This window comes from Cheilinus undulatus, linkage group 5 (genome assembly GCF_018320785.1).
Source record: "Cheilinus undulatus linkage group 5, ASM1832078v1, whole genome shotgun sequence".
NCBI classification, from domain to species: Eukaryota; Metazoa; Chordata; class Actinopteri; order Labriformes; family Labridae; genus Cheilinus; species Cheilinus undulatus.
Window position 1 is genome coordinate 24361211 of NC_054869.1, and position 17433 is coordinate 24378643.

Sequence of the window (17433 nt, forward strand, 5' to 3'; positions counted from 1 at the left end):
CAGCCATCTGAGCAAAGAAGTGCATCTGCAGCAAGTAATGAATCCCTTCAAGGGTCTATAAGCAGAGCTGCTAGTCCCTCTAGAGTTGGGTCCCAAACAGAGAGACAGTTTTCTGGAGATGCAAGACCAGGTTCAGGAACTGGATCAGTTGATCTTTTGCCAGATACAGGAAGTGGCTCAATTGAACTATCACAAGACACAGGAAGTGGATCAGTAGAGCTTCTTCCAGAAACAGAGTCATCTGGGGAGTTACCAGATATTCAGCAGAGAAGAACTTCTGCAAAATCTGAACCAAAACCTGAAAGCAGTTCAGAGGACACAGGGTTCTTCAGTCCTTTTAAAAAATCTATCTCTACACTTATATCAACAGTTCCTCCTGAAAATGTTTCACAGACTGACACCAAGCCTGCAGAAGAGTCATTCTTAGGCAGCAAACTCAAAATTCCATTTTTCTCTGAAAATGTTGCCGCCACAACCCCACAAAAACCAGAAGGTGGTGTACTCTCTGGGATTCTTAAGTTTGCATCTGGTGAAGATGTCAGTGCTGTATCAAGAAGTCCATCTCCTAGTCCAGCAAGGACTCCTTCTCCAAGTCGCGCTGCCCTTCTTGAAAGTGTACCAAAAGGAAACACAGAAACTGGTTGGTTTTCGAACCTGTTCAAGGTAGCCCCAAGTGAACCTGCTAAGGAATCTGCCAAAGCACAAGTAACTCCAACTGTTGTGCTGACCAAACCCAGTGGTCAAACTGAGCAAAATATTGATCAGATGATCCCTGAAACTACAGAGGGCACTAGCCAGGTTTCTCCAGAGCAAACATTGCCTGAGACAGATCCCAACAAAGATGTTCATTCAGCCCCAGATGTCACAACCAAACAAGATCCCCCTAAGTCTGAGGAACAAGCTAGTTCACAACAACAAGCCTCACAGACACCAGGAATTCTTTCTGGAATACTGAAACTAGGATCCCCTGAAGATGCACAGGGAGGAGATAGTCAGCCTCAACAAGGTGGGCTATTTTCTGGCCTTTTTTCATCACCCTCTCCTCAAACACAACAAACTTCCACAACTCAACAGGCAGGAGGGCTATTATCTGGATTTCTAAAATTTGCCTCTGATAATGTTTCTGCTCCTCCTAATCAGCCACAGGCTACTCAACTAGGAGGGCAATCGGGCCAAATTCCCAGTCAAAGGGAAGGGCAGCCTGCTGCTGCACAGCCACCCACTGGTGGACTCTTATCTGGGTTTTTGAAAAAAGCAGCAGACACAGTGACAGGACCCCAGCCAGCTCAAGAGTCACAAACAAATGTAGCAATGAAAACAGAAGGACCTGAACAAAACCTCAGTCAAGGGACCGCACCCCCCACTCAGTCAACTGGGATTTTGTCAGGATTGATTAAACTGGGTTCAACAGAAGCCTCTCCTCTTGACAAGAGTCAGCCTGATTCACAACAAAAACAATCTGTAGCCTCAGATAGACAGTCTATCCAACAGCAACAACCTCCAAAAGCATCACCAACACCTCAACCCACTGGATTGCTTGGGGGTTTGCTGAAACTCACAGAACCTCAGTCTACCTCAGCAACACAATCAAACCAGCAATCAGGTAATGTGTTGTCTGGACTTTTTAGCAAGATTGTGGAACCTAGTCCAACTCCATCTCAGCCACAACCAGAGTCTGGTGCTCAAGAGACTACCCAAAAACCAGTACAGCAAGCACCTCCTCAACAAGGGGGCTTTCTTTCTGGTCTTTTTGGAATTGGGGGGCAAGAATCTGCTCCTGCAAGCCCAGCACAGAGCTCACAAACCCCAGCCCACTCTATACAAAAGCAAGGTGGCCAGTCCGGGCCTCATTCTACTCAACCACCAGGCAATAGACAAAACCTACAACAGCAAAACCAAGTCCCTTCACAACAGCCATCCACTAGTCCTGGAGGAATGCTTTCTGGGTTCTTAAACAAAATAGCAGATGCAGGGACCCCACAGTCTACACCTGGAAGTCAAGTGGAGCAGCAACAGGCACAAAGAACAGGTCCTAAACCAGCCCAGCAACCACCAAATCAACAGGGAGGCTTCTTCTCAGGGTTGTTTTCAGGAGGTCCTACTCTTTCACAACAACAAACAACGGTTACAAATCCAAACCAGAAGCAGCCCCAACAAGGTAACAGACAGCCTCTGCGAAGACAACACCAGATACCCACGCAACCTGCTGCCCCTGCAGCTGAGCCACAGCAGGGTGGACTGTTTTCAGGGCTTTTAAATAAATTAGCACCTACAGATAATGTACAACCACCACCAACCACTCAGCAGCCAGGGTCTCAGCAGGGAAATAAACCTCATGTTGTTGGACCAGCTCAATCTGTAGGTCAACAGCCCTCCCAACCCAGTCAGCAAGGAGGATTCTTGTCTGGTCTGTTTGGTCAAACGACACCTCAGCAACAGCAACAGACAGGCAAAATATCAAATCCTGAACAGAAAGCAACCCAACAGCCTGGTCAAAGTGGAGGCTTGCTTTCAGGTATTCTGAAACTTGCAACTAGTGAAAATGTACCACAGGAACAACATTCCACTCAACCTGCTCCTACAGGTCAACAATCTGCAAAGTTAGGGAAACCTCCTCCACAGTCGGATTCAGGTGGTTTACTCTCTGGCTTCATGAACAAAATTTCAGGTTCTGCTGAACAGTCATCCTCACCGTCTGAACAGGTGAACCCTCAAACAGCACAACAACAGCCACGTGCAGGACAAGGGCGACCACATATACAGAGAACAAAACAAGTAGAGATGCACTCTTCCCAAGATGGAGCAACAGACAAGGATGTAAAAGGTCCAACACAAAAAGGTTTCCTCTCAGGTCTTTTTAGCACCACAGAGGAGCCATCATCAAAACCACAGCATCCACCGGCCCCTCAGCCTGGGAAGGAAGAACCAAAAACCAGTGCTTCTCCGAGTTTGTTATCTAGCATTTTTAAGACAACCTCCAGTGACAGCACCACTCCTGCTCCTGGAAAGGAAACCGAAAAGGGCTTTCTTGATCGAATACTAACAAAGAGTAAGGAGGACATCCCCTCAAGTACAGCAACACTTACAAGTTCTGTTGTTACTCCTACTCTGGTTAATGAAACCTGCAGAGAGCCATTGCAATCCCAGGTCTTGCAAGATCCTACAATTTCCCCAACCCAACGTTATCTTGAGGAAATTCAACGCCTTTTGTATGGTACAGCAAATGAGTATGGTTACAAAGATCTTTTATACAACTTTACAGAGCATGGTGTAATTCCACCGGAGCTCTATGAACACCAGTGTCTCATAGAAGCTCTTTTGTGGCAGCAACTCAACGATTATGCCCTAGCAGAAGCTCTTGCTTCTCAAACTCATGTCCCTCCTCAGACAAGTATACCACACATACCACCAACAGTTCAAGTGCCTAAATTTGAGAATAACATATGGTTAAACCCTTTAGAAATGGACATTAGGGACTTCAATGTGCCCTCACATCCTTGGAGGGATGCCTCTACCCAGCTTTTTGAGAGCAGGAATCGCTTTCTTGAGCCGGATGAGGATCTTGTTTTGTTTGACATGAGCTGCAGGGACAAGAAACCTTGGAGTAGCTGTGACCACTTGAATGATCTTGATGGGAAAGTAAAACCTTGGATTGTTGGAGGTAGTGCTCTAAATCTTTCCATGGAAAAACAAAAGTCGCGGTTAAGTAGGTGTCAGTCACTTACAGAATGCAGCGTGCAGGAATTCAGCAAAGTAATAGGAAATTGTGCCGTTAACAATAGAGTAAATGGAGAGAACTTCGACTTAAATTCAGCAACTGAGTTTTTAAAACGACTTGCGACCAAAAAGGGTCCAATGGATTTAACACGTAATGCTATGGATTTAAGCATATCTGCAGGAGCTCCTGGGTCTGCAGATGATGAAATGCTCTTTGAAGATTCTGAGTGGTATCAGCAATGGCTCTCACTATTGGAGCAAGGCATGTGGTGGCCAGCTGAGGCTGGGGACTGCGGATATTATGTTTATACAGATGAAGAGTACATTTATTCCCTTCTAACTGACAGAACTGGTAGACATCTCTATGCTTGTGCTGCACCAGAGGACGTACAAGCTCTCGGCAATATAACTGAAAATATTGCTAACATGCTGAAACAAAAGGAAAGGGAAAAAGTGACTCTTTGTGGTTTTAAAATTCCCCTCTGCACTGATGAAAAGGGTTTCTGGTTCCCAGGTCAGCAACTACATAAATCTGTGCTTTCAGATGCACCAGTTGACCTAACTTCAGCCCTTCAAAAAGGTGAAAAAATAATGAACATGAATTTGGAAAGCTTCTCCCAAATGTTTCAGGAATCAATATGTTCTCAAGTGGATCAGCCTGTCGACTTCACTGTGTACAAGCTCAAAAAGATCAAGGTGGAATCTATACAGAATAGTAATAGCTTTCAAGAGGAACCAATGGAGGCAGCTGATTTTACTTTAAAGTCACTGAAAGGTGGACATGGAGGGCCATACTGGAAAAATCAAGGTATAAAAGATATAATAACACCCTCACCTGCTCCTTCTAGAAGGATTTATTCAGCACAGATCTCTCCAAATAGACGTTACCCAATTCCTGAAATCAGGATTGCACATGTAGGAGATACTGATACACCTCAAGAACAACCGCAACAAAAGTCTGGCTCCATATTTTCAGCTATTGGAGGACTCACAGGAATTTCTACTAAAACTGGGTCAAGTAAATCTAATGCACTGCCCTCATCATCACATGTTACATCACCATCAGTTTCAGTTACAGGTTCAGAGGCTTCAAAAATGTCAAGAAATGCTTGTGAGACCCTACCAGCCTCAAAAATACCAGGACCTGTGCAGTCAGGAAGGAAACTGCCCACACCGCCAACAACTACTACAGCTACGACTTCTGTCAGGACCCTTCCTTCTACATCTGCTACAACTGCAGCTGTGTCTTCTGTATCCCCACAGAAACCACGACTTGCAAGGCAGCAATCACAGGCAGAAAAACCCAGAGTATTACCTCAAGTAAATAAGACCTCCGATACAAGGATGTATGACTATAGCAAAGAAAGCACTACTTTGCCACTGGACCAAATATCCTCCCCATCCGAAAAGCAGCCACAGGATACTCCTCCAAAGCGTACACCAAAATTACATATACTGAATGACAGCTCAAATTCACATAATGTAGCCCGCCCTTACAACAGAATTCAGAATCTTGGTACCACTCATGACCCTCAACTAGGCAATAAAGTCCTTGACTTTTCTGCCAAAGAAAATGAAAAAAAATCCAAGCAAAAAGACCTGTCAGAAACATGCATCGTATCTAAACACAAAGATGAGGTTGTTGATTTCACAAAGTACAAGTTGAAAAAATACAAAGAGAAAAAGCAGACGGAGACAAAGGAAGATGTGGACATCACAGACAAGACCACTATTGCTGTAGATCTTACTAAACTGAATGAGGATGAAACTGAGTTCCCTAACTCAGAATATCCCTCTTTGGACTCTTTACAGCAAAGTACACACACTCAAATTTCTCAAGCACTTTCTCAGACCAGTCATCAACACAAATCAGAGAGAAGATTTTCCATTTCAGAGACTATAGTCAGCCATTCATCATCAATGCAAATTCAAAGACAAGTGGTCTTGCAGAGTACCGCTGTTACTCAGGCAAACCAAGCTGGCACTCCAGCCTCTGAAAAAGATGTAATCCAGGTTTCTTCAAAATCATCTCTTACATCACCTGGTCAACTGACAAAGAGATCTGGCACTAATGTAATGGAATCGACAAGAAGTGTCTCCCCGATTACTCAGACTTCCAGTACTGCAGCTAGTCCAAACAGTGGTCACAAACAACCTGCAGTCACTGGACCGTTGCAACCTGGATCCACCTCACCATTGGTAAGCCCTGTCATGAAAAAAGAAGTCACACCTCAGGGACAGGAGCTGAGTTCCTCATCAGGTCCCCATCCAAAAATTCAGCAAAGCAGGCCCAGTGCTACATCTGTTTCTAGACAGCAGATTCCAGCTGAAAATGTAAGAACAATTATGGCAGTAACGACCAGTCAGTCCACCTTTAGGACACAGATATATAAGGAGGCCACTGCTCCAGCTAACTCAGTTAAAGCTACATTAGATATGTCTACCAAGACAAAAATCCAGCAGGCTCCACAAACTGTTGCACCACCAAAGGAACTGGTCTGTGAGGCACTGTCACTAACAAAGAGAAAACCTTTAGCCTCTATGGAGGCAGGCACAACTTCTAGTCGCCACAATTCCATAGACTTGTCATATAGGGGAGAATCACTAGAATTTAAGGGACAAGGAACTCCAGAGTTTATTTACTCATTACCTGCTGAGCCATGTAGTTTTCATACCATTAGTGGTGACCCGGCAAAATGCTTTGTCCAGAGAGAGGAGATTGAGTCTGGTAACAGAAGAGCATTGTTTCCAAGACAGCGAGCTGTTCTGAGTCAGTCTTCTGAATCGCTTGAATTTTCTAAAACAACCCAGCAAGCCACAGCACCGGCCAATAAAGTTAAGGCCACCTTAGACATGACATCTAAAGCTTCCGCCAAATTGGAGGAGGTGGCTCCGAAAGTAACAAGAGATGGTGCTGAAGCTATATCACTAACAAGGGGCAAGCCTAGTGCCCGAGAACTTGCACGGAAAAATTCAGTTGGTGTAGCACTAGTGGTAGACATTTCATCTCAAGAACCTCCAAATGAAATTATGGTCATCTCTTCTGCTACTGCACAACAGAAGTCTGAGACTGACACTCAGCCCCTCTCAGAATCTTTTTTATATCAACAATCACAGCAAAGCAGTCCTGGTGTATCTGTTAGGTTGAGTCATGGATCTTTGCAGTCATCAGCAACTGCTTTAGCCCTTCAGACAAACATTTCAACACAGCCTGGATCAGCTGCAGTACTCGATATGTCACCCAAACCATCTGAAGGCACACCAAAATCAGCAGTGGTTGGATATGAATGTATGCAAAATGAAGCACTTTCTCTTATGAATAAGCCAAGCGCAAGAGCAGTAGCCAGAAAGAATTCTGTGGGCATTCCTCTTGTAATTGAATCCACACCACTGGAATCAACATACAAGAGGCAACCACAAAACCTGACAACTGTGCAACCAACCCTGGATAGAACCATTGGTCCTGTTCTTGCTCAGCCACTTCCCAGCTCTATGATGGCACATTGCTCCAGTGTGAATGACTCCAATGGATTGTCTCAGTCCATTATCCAATCTCATCCACGCTACACAGCCCCAGCAAACTCTGTAAAAGGCACATTAGATATGTCAACAAAGGCAGGGATATCAGAAACGGTCACAAACTATTCAGATCCAGTACCACTGGTCCGGACAAAACCCTCAAGCTTTACATATTCTCAGAGGAATTCTGTTGGAGTTCCACTAATAGTGGAAACACACCTTTCCCAAGAGCAACCTAAAAGGCAACAGACACAAGTGGAAACAGGAGAAAAGATGCAAAAGGGATTTGTGCTCAATGGACAAGCTCAAATGGCATCAGCACCTGCAAATTCCATCAAAAGTTACCTGGACATGTCTCCAAGAGTACAGCAGAGACAATCTGAAACAACTTCTGATGTCTTGCCAACTGGAGCTGTACCTTTGATTAAAAATATGTCTTCGGCAAAAATGAGTGGTACTGTTGGTGTATCACTTATAGTTGAGCAATCTGCCATTGAAAATGGAAGAGCAGTGTTGAACGGATTCAACACAACAGAGATGCTACATAAGCAGATATCTACTCACCACAGTAATGAGATATTTTCTTGTGCAAGAAAAACCTTAAAGGATGCCCATCAGCAAAAAACACCAATGGACTTTTCTTTTAAAGAAGACCAACATTCAACTACAGTTAGCATTTCAGCTAATCAGATTCTCCCAGATGAGGGGAAGCCTATGAACTTCTCTAATGAAAAAGCAAAGAAAGAAATGCTTGAAAAAAGCCTTCCTGGAAGGAAGTTAGAAAAGAAAACATCATTTGGTATTGTCGACCTAACCATGGACACCCAAACCAAACCAACAATCAATCTTCAAGATGCAAGAGACCTTACATTTTCTGTTGTGCCATCTCAGGATACTGTATATCATCAACAGTACTTCATACCTCCACCTGCTCCTGAGGAGTTTAGAGAAGGTACAACACAGATGTCACAACAGCATTTGGAGTATTCCCCTGGAGTACATTACAGAAGGCAGTCAGAAGCAGGACTGCACTCAGCTCCAGTTAATTTTTCTGTTTCTTCTTCAGCAAATATCGAAATGAAGATGTTCCCCCATCAGAATGCAGCTTCCTGGGCATCACAGGATATACCATCTGCACCTTCATTATTTAACAATCAATATCAACAAGTTGGTAGTATGCATGCCAAACACAAAAATCAGTATCAGGTGCCCTCAAACATGTCACAGCTGCAAGCACAAGCTGTAGTCCCACACTACCAACAAACATCTAGTGTGGAAACGAGTTGGACTTCCTTTGCTCCTTCTCAACCAAAGGCTCCAAGTTTGCAAACCCAAAAGCCCAAAATTCTAATCAAGCAGCCAACTGTGGAAAGCCAGGACAGCCCTACAGAAAGTCTGTCCGATAGCGGAATAAGACAAATTAATGCTGAAGCTTTGCCAACATTTTCTAGTCAGCAACAGCATGGCAGATCCCCAACTGTTTCCACTGTGCAGTCTTTGAATTCTCAGCCCATGCCTGCTTCAGTTGCTCAGCAAGCACCAAGCAGATACACTACAGATCCTTCTCTCTCAACCTTTAGTGTAAAACCTCCTCAGGAAAGTAAGACTACAGATAATTATACGATAAAGCCCCTTCAACCACCAAAGGAATCAGACCCAAGACAATGCCGCACACCCACTGTACCCTCAAGTGCTGTGATTGTGATTCCTGTACCAGAGGTAGTTGCATCACAGCCCGAACCAAAACAAGACCCTACACCTGTAAAACAAGTGAAAAATATTTATCTGAACCAGAGACCTGGGTGTGAGATGCAACAACCAGAGCTACAGGTATCTTCAACACAAGCAGGATATACCCCTGTTCAGGGTTTGATTGCATTGTTTAGTGGCTCAAAGCCCACGATGGATACAAAACCAGCGGCTGTTACACCACACAGTACTCAGATTGAGTCAACACCTGTGGACCAGAGAGCACAAGTTACTCAAGCACAAACTCCTGCTGTCAGCCATGCTGATGTCTCATCTGACAAGACACCTGAATACAAGGCCACTCCTATGGCCAATGAAAAAGGCATAACTGAGCCAACAGTCACTGTTGTTCAAATACAAGATAAAACTACTGTCAGTCTACAAATGCCTGATGTGCCAAGTCGTCTACCTTGCACTCCAGTATCTGTTGACCAAGACAAGCCTTCAACTGGAGCTCATCTAACTGCTTTGTCGCCATCTGAATTATCCAAAGATCAACCTGAAACCCTTCAGACAGAGCTGGCTCCAGTTCCTTTGCTAATTACTGAGACATCAAGAAAGGAATTGCCTCCTCCTGAATCTTCTTCAGCAAAACCAATAGAAACAATGACAACAGAAGTTGTTCTAAGTGAAGTTAAATCCATAAAAATAACAGAAACTCTGTCAGAGGTTACATCTGAAGCTTCCACTGATACAATGGCTGGTTATGACTCTGTCATATCTCAGCAGAGCAAGTCCGATGAAGTCAAACAGACTCTATCACCAGAACATACAGATGCCAACAGTGGAATTGGTGAGATCTCCAGTGTAGCTCAGATAACAAAGACAGACACAAGCCAGCCAAAATCAATCTACATTGGCATTGGTTCACAAGCACCTCTTGCAGATATGGATCCAGATGCACCAAAACCTTATGTAAGACTACCTCATATTTTTGTCTCAGCAGCAAGTTCACCAGAAGAAGAGACAACTGACAATGAGATCAATAAAAGTAGTAAGCCTGAACTGCCAGGGGTCAGTGCTTCTGAAGATTCCACTTCTATCCCAGTCCCACAACCAGGATGTAATGATACTTTGTCCAGTGACATTGCTGCACTATCTGCTACTTCTGAGGATGTTAAGACCACAGAAACTAATGCTACAAAGACGACCACTGAATCTGAGCAAGTCCCAACACCTAAACCAGAGGTCTCAGTTACGCTGACTACAACAGATGTAAAGGAAAATGACTCTCAGTGCATTCCTACAGAGATAAGTTTGAAAACAGAAGATACTGCTTCAAAAGCTGAAAAGGAAGCAGATACCACTGAAGAATGTGAACCTCCACTTGCATTGTCTTCGATGGACAGCAAAACAGCATCACAAGAAGAGGTTAAGCCTCTCAGCACTCTCCAAGATAAAATGACAACTTCAGAGCCACTATCACCAGACCATGTTGAAACTCCTGAAGAGTTAGTCAGCAAGGAAAAACAGATAACTTCAGATGTGTTACCTGAAGAAGACAAGTTGCTTGATGAGCTGTCCCTGAAAAAAGTACCTGCATTTTCCGATGACAAAACTGAAAAAGATGTCACCTTATCTACTGTTGAACCCACTCTTGTCAAATCTCTCTCAGAGGAAGTCAAAACTGACAAAGAGGACAGCCTGACTGCCAAGGTTGATAAGACTGAAACTGAACAGATCAATGACCAACCAGCAAAAGGTTTATTTTCTGCTTTCAGTGCCTCTTCTGCAACTCAACAGCAGACATCGTCTCAAAGTGGATTATCATTACTTGGTGGCATTCTTCCCAGCTCATCAACCAAAGACACACCTGGCACCGGGTTGCTTTCAATGTTTGGGGGATCTAGTACTTCATCCTCACCAGGATCCAAAGATCCATCACCAGTGTCAGCCCCACAAGAGACACAGGGTAAAGGTTTATTCTCTATGTTTGGTGGATCCAGCAGTCAGCCACCACCTGGTCCGAGAGGTCCAACTGGTGTGAGACCTAGAGGTCCACCACCCAAAGAACCTCCAGCTAAAGGTCTGTTTTCTATGTTTGGTGCATCTGCTACACCTGCACCCCAGCAACCACCACGTCCCAGAGGTCCTCCTGGTAGTAGTGCCCCACCAAGAGGACCTTCAACTGGATCTTCTTTATTTGGTGGCATCCTCCCTGGTTCTGCTACAAAGGACACTCCTGGGGCGGGCTTATTTTCTAAACTTGGAGGTCTTGGTGCCCAATCCGAAAGTGGACCCAGAATGCCCACACCAGGACCGGCAGTCACATCGGCAGGACAGAAAAGTTCAGAACCCTCAGGAAAAGGAATTTTCTCAATGTTTGGTGGACAGAGTCAGCAAGCATCAGAATCCCATCCTGCAGCTTCCAAACCATCTGAATCAGAGGGTGGTTTCAAAGTGTCTTCTGTGTTTTCTCTTGGTGGAACTTCTGATGGCAATAAATCTAAATCTGGATTTGGGCTATTTGGAATGTCTTTCAAGGAGGAATCCAAGACAGAGCCAGAAATAACTGATACTAAAAAGGATGAGCTTGTCACAGAAGAATTGAAAACCTCAGACCTATCAAAAGAAGCTGAGGGTCAGATCACTGCATGCAAAGACGTTCAAGATTCAGGTATGGATGCAAATAAAACTACATCTGAAAATACTGTTCCCGTATCAGAGCCGCATCTGGAATTAGAAAAAATAGCCACAATGGGAAAACGTATTGATGAAGATACCCCAGATACTGCTGATGCTTCTGTCAAAGATGCAACAAGTATTACAAGTAATCAGCTAGAGAAAGAGACATCACTGGACCAACAAGCTGGAAAACTAGAAAGTGAAGACCATTTATATCCCAAAGAGGGATTTAAAGACATAAATGATTCTGAAAAACATGCTCCTGCATCAGAGACAGAACACTTGACTGTACAGAGTACAGGTGATGAAAGCGACATGTCTGCCTCGGAAAGCTCAGACAAAACTGACCATATAGAGATGCCACAAAGTGTAGAACATAAAGATGACACACCTAAAATATCAGATATGGTGGAAGATGAACAAGTAAAAGTAGTGGAGAAAAGTGTTACAATTCCAGGAGTAGAAAAAGAGATGGAGGAGCCCTTAAAAGTTGGTGTGGAAGAGCAACCTGAAGTTTTAGATGAAAAAGTATTAACTCAGGAGCCTTTAAGAGAGGATGGAAAGGAGCAAAATGAAATTGCAGATAAAGAAAAATCAACTGAAGATGCCTCAGGAGTTGAAGGTGAAGATCAACTAGTCCTTAAGGAACCTTTGGAAGCTGTTAGTGATGAAAAAGTAGCCTCTGTTGATATGGAGAAAAATACCATAGCTGATTCTTCAGTTGAGGTGACAGAGGGAGTTGCTGCAGAATCCATGGTGGCTGCGGTTGTAAAAGAGATTGAAATATTTGAATCAGAAAAATCCATGGAGGAACAGAAAGGAGCATCTGAAGAGACTGTAAAGGAACCTAAAGCTAAGCTAGAGTCTCAAGAGGCTAGTGAAGAACCTTCACAGGAAACAGAGAAACTTGTTGAAAGCAACAGCTCTGTTACGGTGGTCCCATTACCAGATGAAGAAAAAAGTGTTGGTACCAACTCACCAGAAGTTATGACATCTCAAGCAGTTGAGCCTATGAAAGATGTATCACCAGGACCTATGAGTCCTCCACCACAACAACAACAGCCCAGGCCATTAGGTCCACCAGGTCCTTGTGGTCCACCAGGTCCACCAGGACAAAGAATGGGAGCACCAAGAATGGGGGGACCACGGATGGGGGGCCCAAGAATGGCAGGCCCAAGGATGGCTGGGCCAAGAATGGCTGGACCAAGACAAGCAGGACCACAGAAGCCCCCTGAACCAGCTCCATTTTCTGGCTTTATGTCTATGTTTTCTTCATCAAGTGCTCCAAGTAAAACATCAACTGTTGGTGGATTTTTCTCAAGTTCACCAGGTTCACTTTTTGGATCATCCCCTGCTCCTCGTCAGCCACAACAACAACAACGACCACAGCAACAACAACAGAAAAGCTCATTTTTTGGACTTACAAGTAACATTGGCACAGAAAGCCTTACCAGTGACCTTTTTGGTATGTTTAAAGGCCCTGAAACAACAAAATCTGACGAACATCAACAGTCTGTCACCGAGTCTGGACATGCAGATCATTCTGAAAAGGAAACAGTTCCAGAGAGTACTGAAAAGGCACAAACAGAGAAGGAACCTTTATCTAAAGATGAACCTGTTAAAAGCACAGAGGACTCTGAGGTGCCTGAAAAGGGATTAGTCGAAGAGGCAGAAGTTGAAGACAAAACAGAGGCAGAGGAAAGTGCTATGACTCAATCTACAATGAAAGCTTCTCCCTCTGGGGAGGAAGTAGGGAAGGATGAGCATGCTGATCATTCAGAGCAGCGTGTTTCTGCTGTATCTGACAAAGCTGAACCACCCACATCTCCTGAAACCAAGGGCAAGTTTGAAATACCAGGTCTCACTGCATCTAAATTTGGTTTTATGTCTGTGGCTGCTGAAGGCACATCATCTATTGGCTCCCTGTTCTCTACAACTCCATCTCCAGCCAGCAAGACTACACAGCCTCAACAGACGGATGGTGGTCTCTTCTCAGGTTTTAAAAACCTTTCAGCTGGTATTTTCCAGGATGACAAGCCAGCTGGAAAGGAAGAACCATCACCCGCTTCTGTGTTTGGCATGAAACTTGGCTCTATGTTTGGAAGCTCTGATCCTCCCAATGCTGAACCCACCCCTTCAGTTGTCCCAACCAAAGTTCCATCCTCTCAAACTCCTCAACCTACAGATGACTCTTGTGAGCCAGAGTCAGAAAAACCATCACCAGGCTCGGGAGATACTGGAAGCGCGGATGCAAGTGATACAGAAGGACCAACGGAAACTTCCAAAACAGGAAGTTGTGACACTCTGGCACAGTCACTCCAATCTGGTCTCCCCTCTCATTCAGTTTCCCTAGCAGAAGATTTAGAAAAACCCCAGTTAAAAATCACCCCATGTGAGGTCGAGAAAAGTGAAGACACATCTGACACTGTTAACGCTGACTTGGGGGAAGCGCAACCAAAGGAGCTGTTGATAAAGCAGGAAGCAAAAAGGCTAGTACTACCTCCATGATAAATGGCATGGTCATTTATCATACTAGCTTAGACAGATGTGTAGCTCCTTTCCTGCTCTCAGTTCCCCATTTAGAATTCTTTTAGCACACCTGTAATGCTTGTTTTTTTCCCATCCCCATCACATAACTTAAAATTTAAAAAAATAAGATTTTCATAGGCTAGATAAGTGTGCTAGAATTTTGTTGGACTTCACTATTTCATGATTTGGAGTTTATTGCAATCAGATGTAACCTTTAGTTGCAAATTTTACATAGTAGGTTTTATCATCAGATTCATAGGTAAGGGAATAAGCATGCACCTGACAGGTGCTTGCCACATGAAAATGTACTGGGCTCATTCATTACTACTGGTTTATGAGGGCTAGCTGTTTGTGGTAGTGATGTAGGTCCAGAAATTACACTGATGGTGTTTATTTATTACGATTACTAATACTGCCTGAAGCAGCTGATTGAAGGCATTATTATGAGTGCCGCTCTTTGGGTCATGTCTTTACAAATCAAGTGAGCCTAGCCTCGATGTTGTTGCTAACTACTAATTACCCCCTTTGTCGTGTGTCATTGAAGACTGGTGTTATTGCAGTGTTTTACCTTTTTTTAAGACAGCTTGCGTAACTCATACCCAACTCCTGACTTTGGGAAAGAAACCAGAAATAATCCAGTATCTTTGCTTTTAGTCTTGCTGGCAGCAGATAAGAACTATAGTCCATGTTACCCAGTGTGAATATAACCTCTAACTTATTTTGGTTGAGGTTTTATAATTGCTTCCATCTGCTGGCCTTTTTGTTAACTGCACTCTTGGGAATGTATATGTTAAAACTACCATCACACCATTGATTATGTGAAACGTATCAATTTGTGTATCAGCAAGGTACATGTGATGATATATTGCTGTATCAATTTTTTGAGGACATGCCTGTAGTTAAGTGCATTCCAATTTCTCTAAACTGTTTAGGTTTAGTCCTGATTAAAGGGTATATGATAAGAATGACATGCATTTACCATTGTATAGTAAATATAATAGAGCTTGTAAACCTGGTTCTAGTAACAATTTTATGTTAATTTATTAAGCCCAACTTAAATGTAGACTTTTAGACAGATGTTGAAAACTGTTGAAATCTTGAATAGCTGGTATTTTCAAACACCCTTGTTACTGCCTTACTTGTAGAATTTCAACCCATTGCAGTGGTGATTGCAGCCTTCCTTGCCAAACCCCTTTAGTTGTCCTTGTTTTGTGCCATATAATGTACTTCTCAGAATGGTTAACCCAGAATAAAATCCCATGTCTTGTGTTGTGTGTGAAACCCTGTAGGAATATAAAATATATAGAAATGGACTGGTTATGTTATTCCAAAATCAGAAGTTTAAATTAGTTATTAAATGTCCATCTTTTCCCTGTTGTTTTTCTTCTTTATGATAATCAATGTTTTGGTCAAAATCTAAAATGTTTATTTTGTAAATAACAGATTTTGGAATAAAACCACTCATTTCAGTAGTTCTGTTGACCCAACCACCACCACCATATTTTCACTAAGAATCTAATTCCTCTTACAGTCCACCAAGCAGCAGTCGCTTTGATTCATCAGGCAACCTCAGTCCAGTCAGCTCTCAGCTCAGTTCTGAGCCTGAGGAGCGCAGAGATCCAGAGATCTGCCCTGCTCACTCACGGCCCCCTCTTGGTAGCCAGTCGTCTACTTGGGACAAGGAAGAAGAGGATGAGAATGAGGTTGAGAAAGAACTGCATCCATTACCAGAACCTGGATCCAACAAGGATTTGAAGGACTCTGAGGTCTTCTCTCCCAAACCAGTCCTGGAAAGCTTTGACAACAAAACTGAAACGAAAATCAGGTACGTAAAACACGTTGAGATCCAGCTTTTCATGGTGAGCAAAACGGGTGCCCAGGAATAGAGCTGTGTTGGTTTAGTTTAAATTTTCACCACAATGTAGTGCTACTTTAAGACAGAGCTGGTGGGAAGCAAGATTAAGAAGAGAGATTACAGTGCCTTTAGAAAGTATTCACCCCCTTGGATGTTTCACCCTTTCATGAATTTATAAATCAATCATGGTCAGTATAATTTGGCTTTTTTCTGCAAAAAACACAAAAGAACTCTAATGTCAAAGAGAGATTTAGACATCGAACACCCCTTACAAGTCCAGCCACAAAATTCTGTATTGTATTGAGGTCTGGACTTTGTTTTGGCCACTCCAGAACATTCACCTTGTTGTCTTGAAACCATTTCTGTGCAACTTTTGCTGTATGCTTCAGGTCACTGTCTTGCTGAAAAATAAATCCCCTTGTAATTATCCTGCAGACTGAATAAGATTGTCCTCCAGGATTTTTCTTTATTTTGCTACATTCATTTTACCCTCTACCTTTACAAGCCTTATGGAGCCGGCTGAATGTGTTTTTCACCAACCATGACACAGCATATTACACAAAACCAAACCCAGTAGTGGATAATACGACAGCCCCAGAAATGTAGCAAAATATCTCAAATCACCCCGCTACCACCACTAACACGAAGTACACCAAAATATTCATTTTATTTTTTATTATTTAAAAGTGCGGCCCCAACAATGCTTGTTAAAGACAAAACCTAGACCTGGTACAATTGTAGTTGATGACCCCTAGTGTAGATTCTGTGCTAGTGAGAACTAGCAGATATAATTCTGCTTCAAAAATCAAACTTTTCCTCTGTGCAGCTGAGTATAATCCACCCAGTGACACAATGTTTTTTATCCCGAAACTTTTACTTTAATCGATTTGCTTGCTTGGTAGCCATTGAATATCCTATTATAATATGCTTAAGTAGAAGAGATAAGGAACTTAATTTACAGTCCTTGTTTTGTGCAAAAACTGCTTAAGTCTGTGTCAAGATGGGGCTTTGTAGTTACAGACCTTTATAGCTACAGAAATTTTGGAACTTTATTTACATTAAATTTAGAAAAGGATATTTTTTGGGCAAATAAGGATGAGTTGTGTTTTTAATTAGAGACTATTATGGGGGGGACCTTCATGATGGCATACTTTAAAAACCGTATTCTTTATGCATACAATATCACAAGATTGATGTTATTGTGATTTTAGTTTATCATCTCTTATAAATTTGTCCCTCTGTCTTCTGTTTTATCATTTGCAGTTTCTTTGAGGACGGCCCTCCCCCCTGCTCTCCATCCAGAGTTCGTTGGCTGAAAGCGTACAATAAAGTGAGAGTAAATCTCCTTGAGGTAGGACAGCTTACTCTTTCCAATCTCAGTTGTTCTCTGTCTTTTTCTCTTTCTTCTACACAACCATACAAGGAATTCACATAAATGA

At 43.1% G+C, this 17433-nt stretch overlaps 1 protein-coding gene across 1 annotated transcript in view; it reads left to right on the forward strand.

Moving 5' to 3' along the window:
* The window catches only part of LOC121509581 (protein unc-13 homolog B-like), a 260714-nt gene that overhangs the window by 73226 nt on the left and 170055 nt on the right, over positions 1 to 17433 (forward strand). Inside the window, exons 10-11 of the mRNA XM_041787044.1 lie at positions 15671 to 15964; positions 17258 to 17345. Coding sequence (XP_041642978.1) covers positions 15671 to 15964; positions 17258 to 17345 — 382 coding nt within the window. The remainder of the gene's footprint in view (positions 1 to 15670; positions 15965 to 17257; positions 17346 to 17433) is intronic.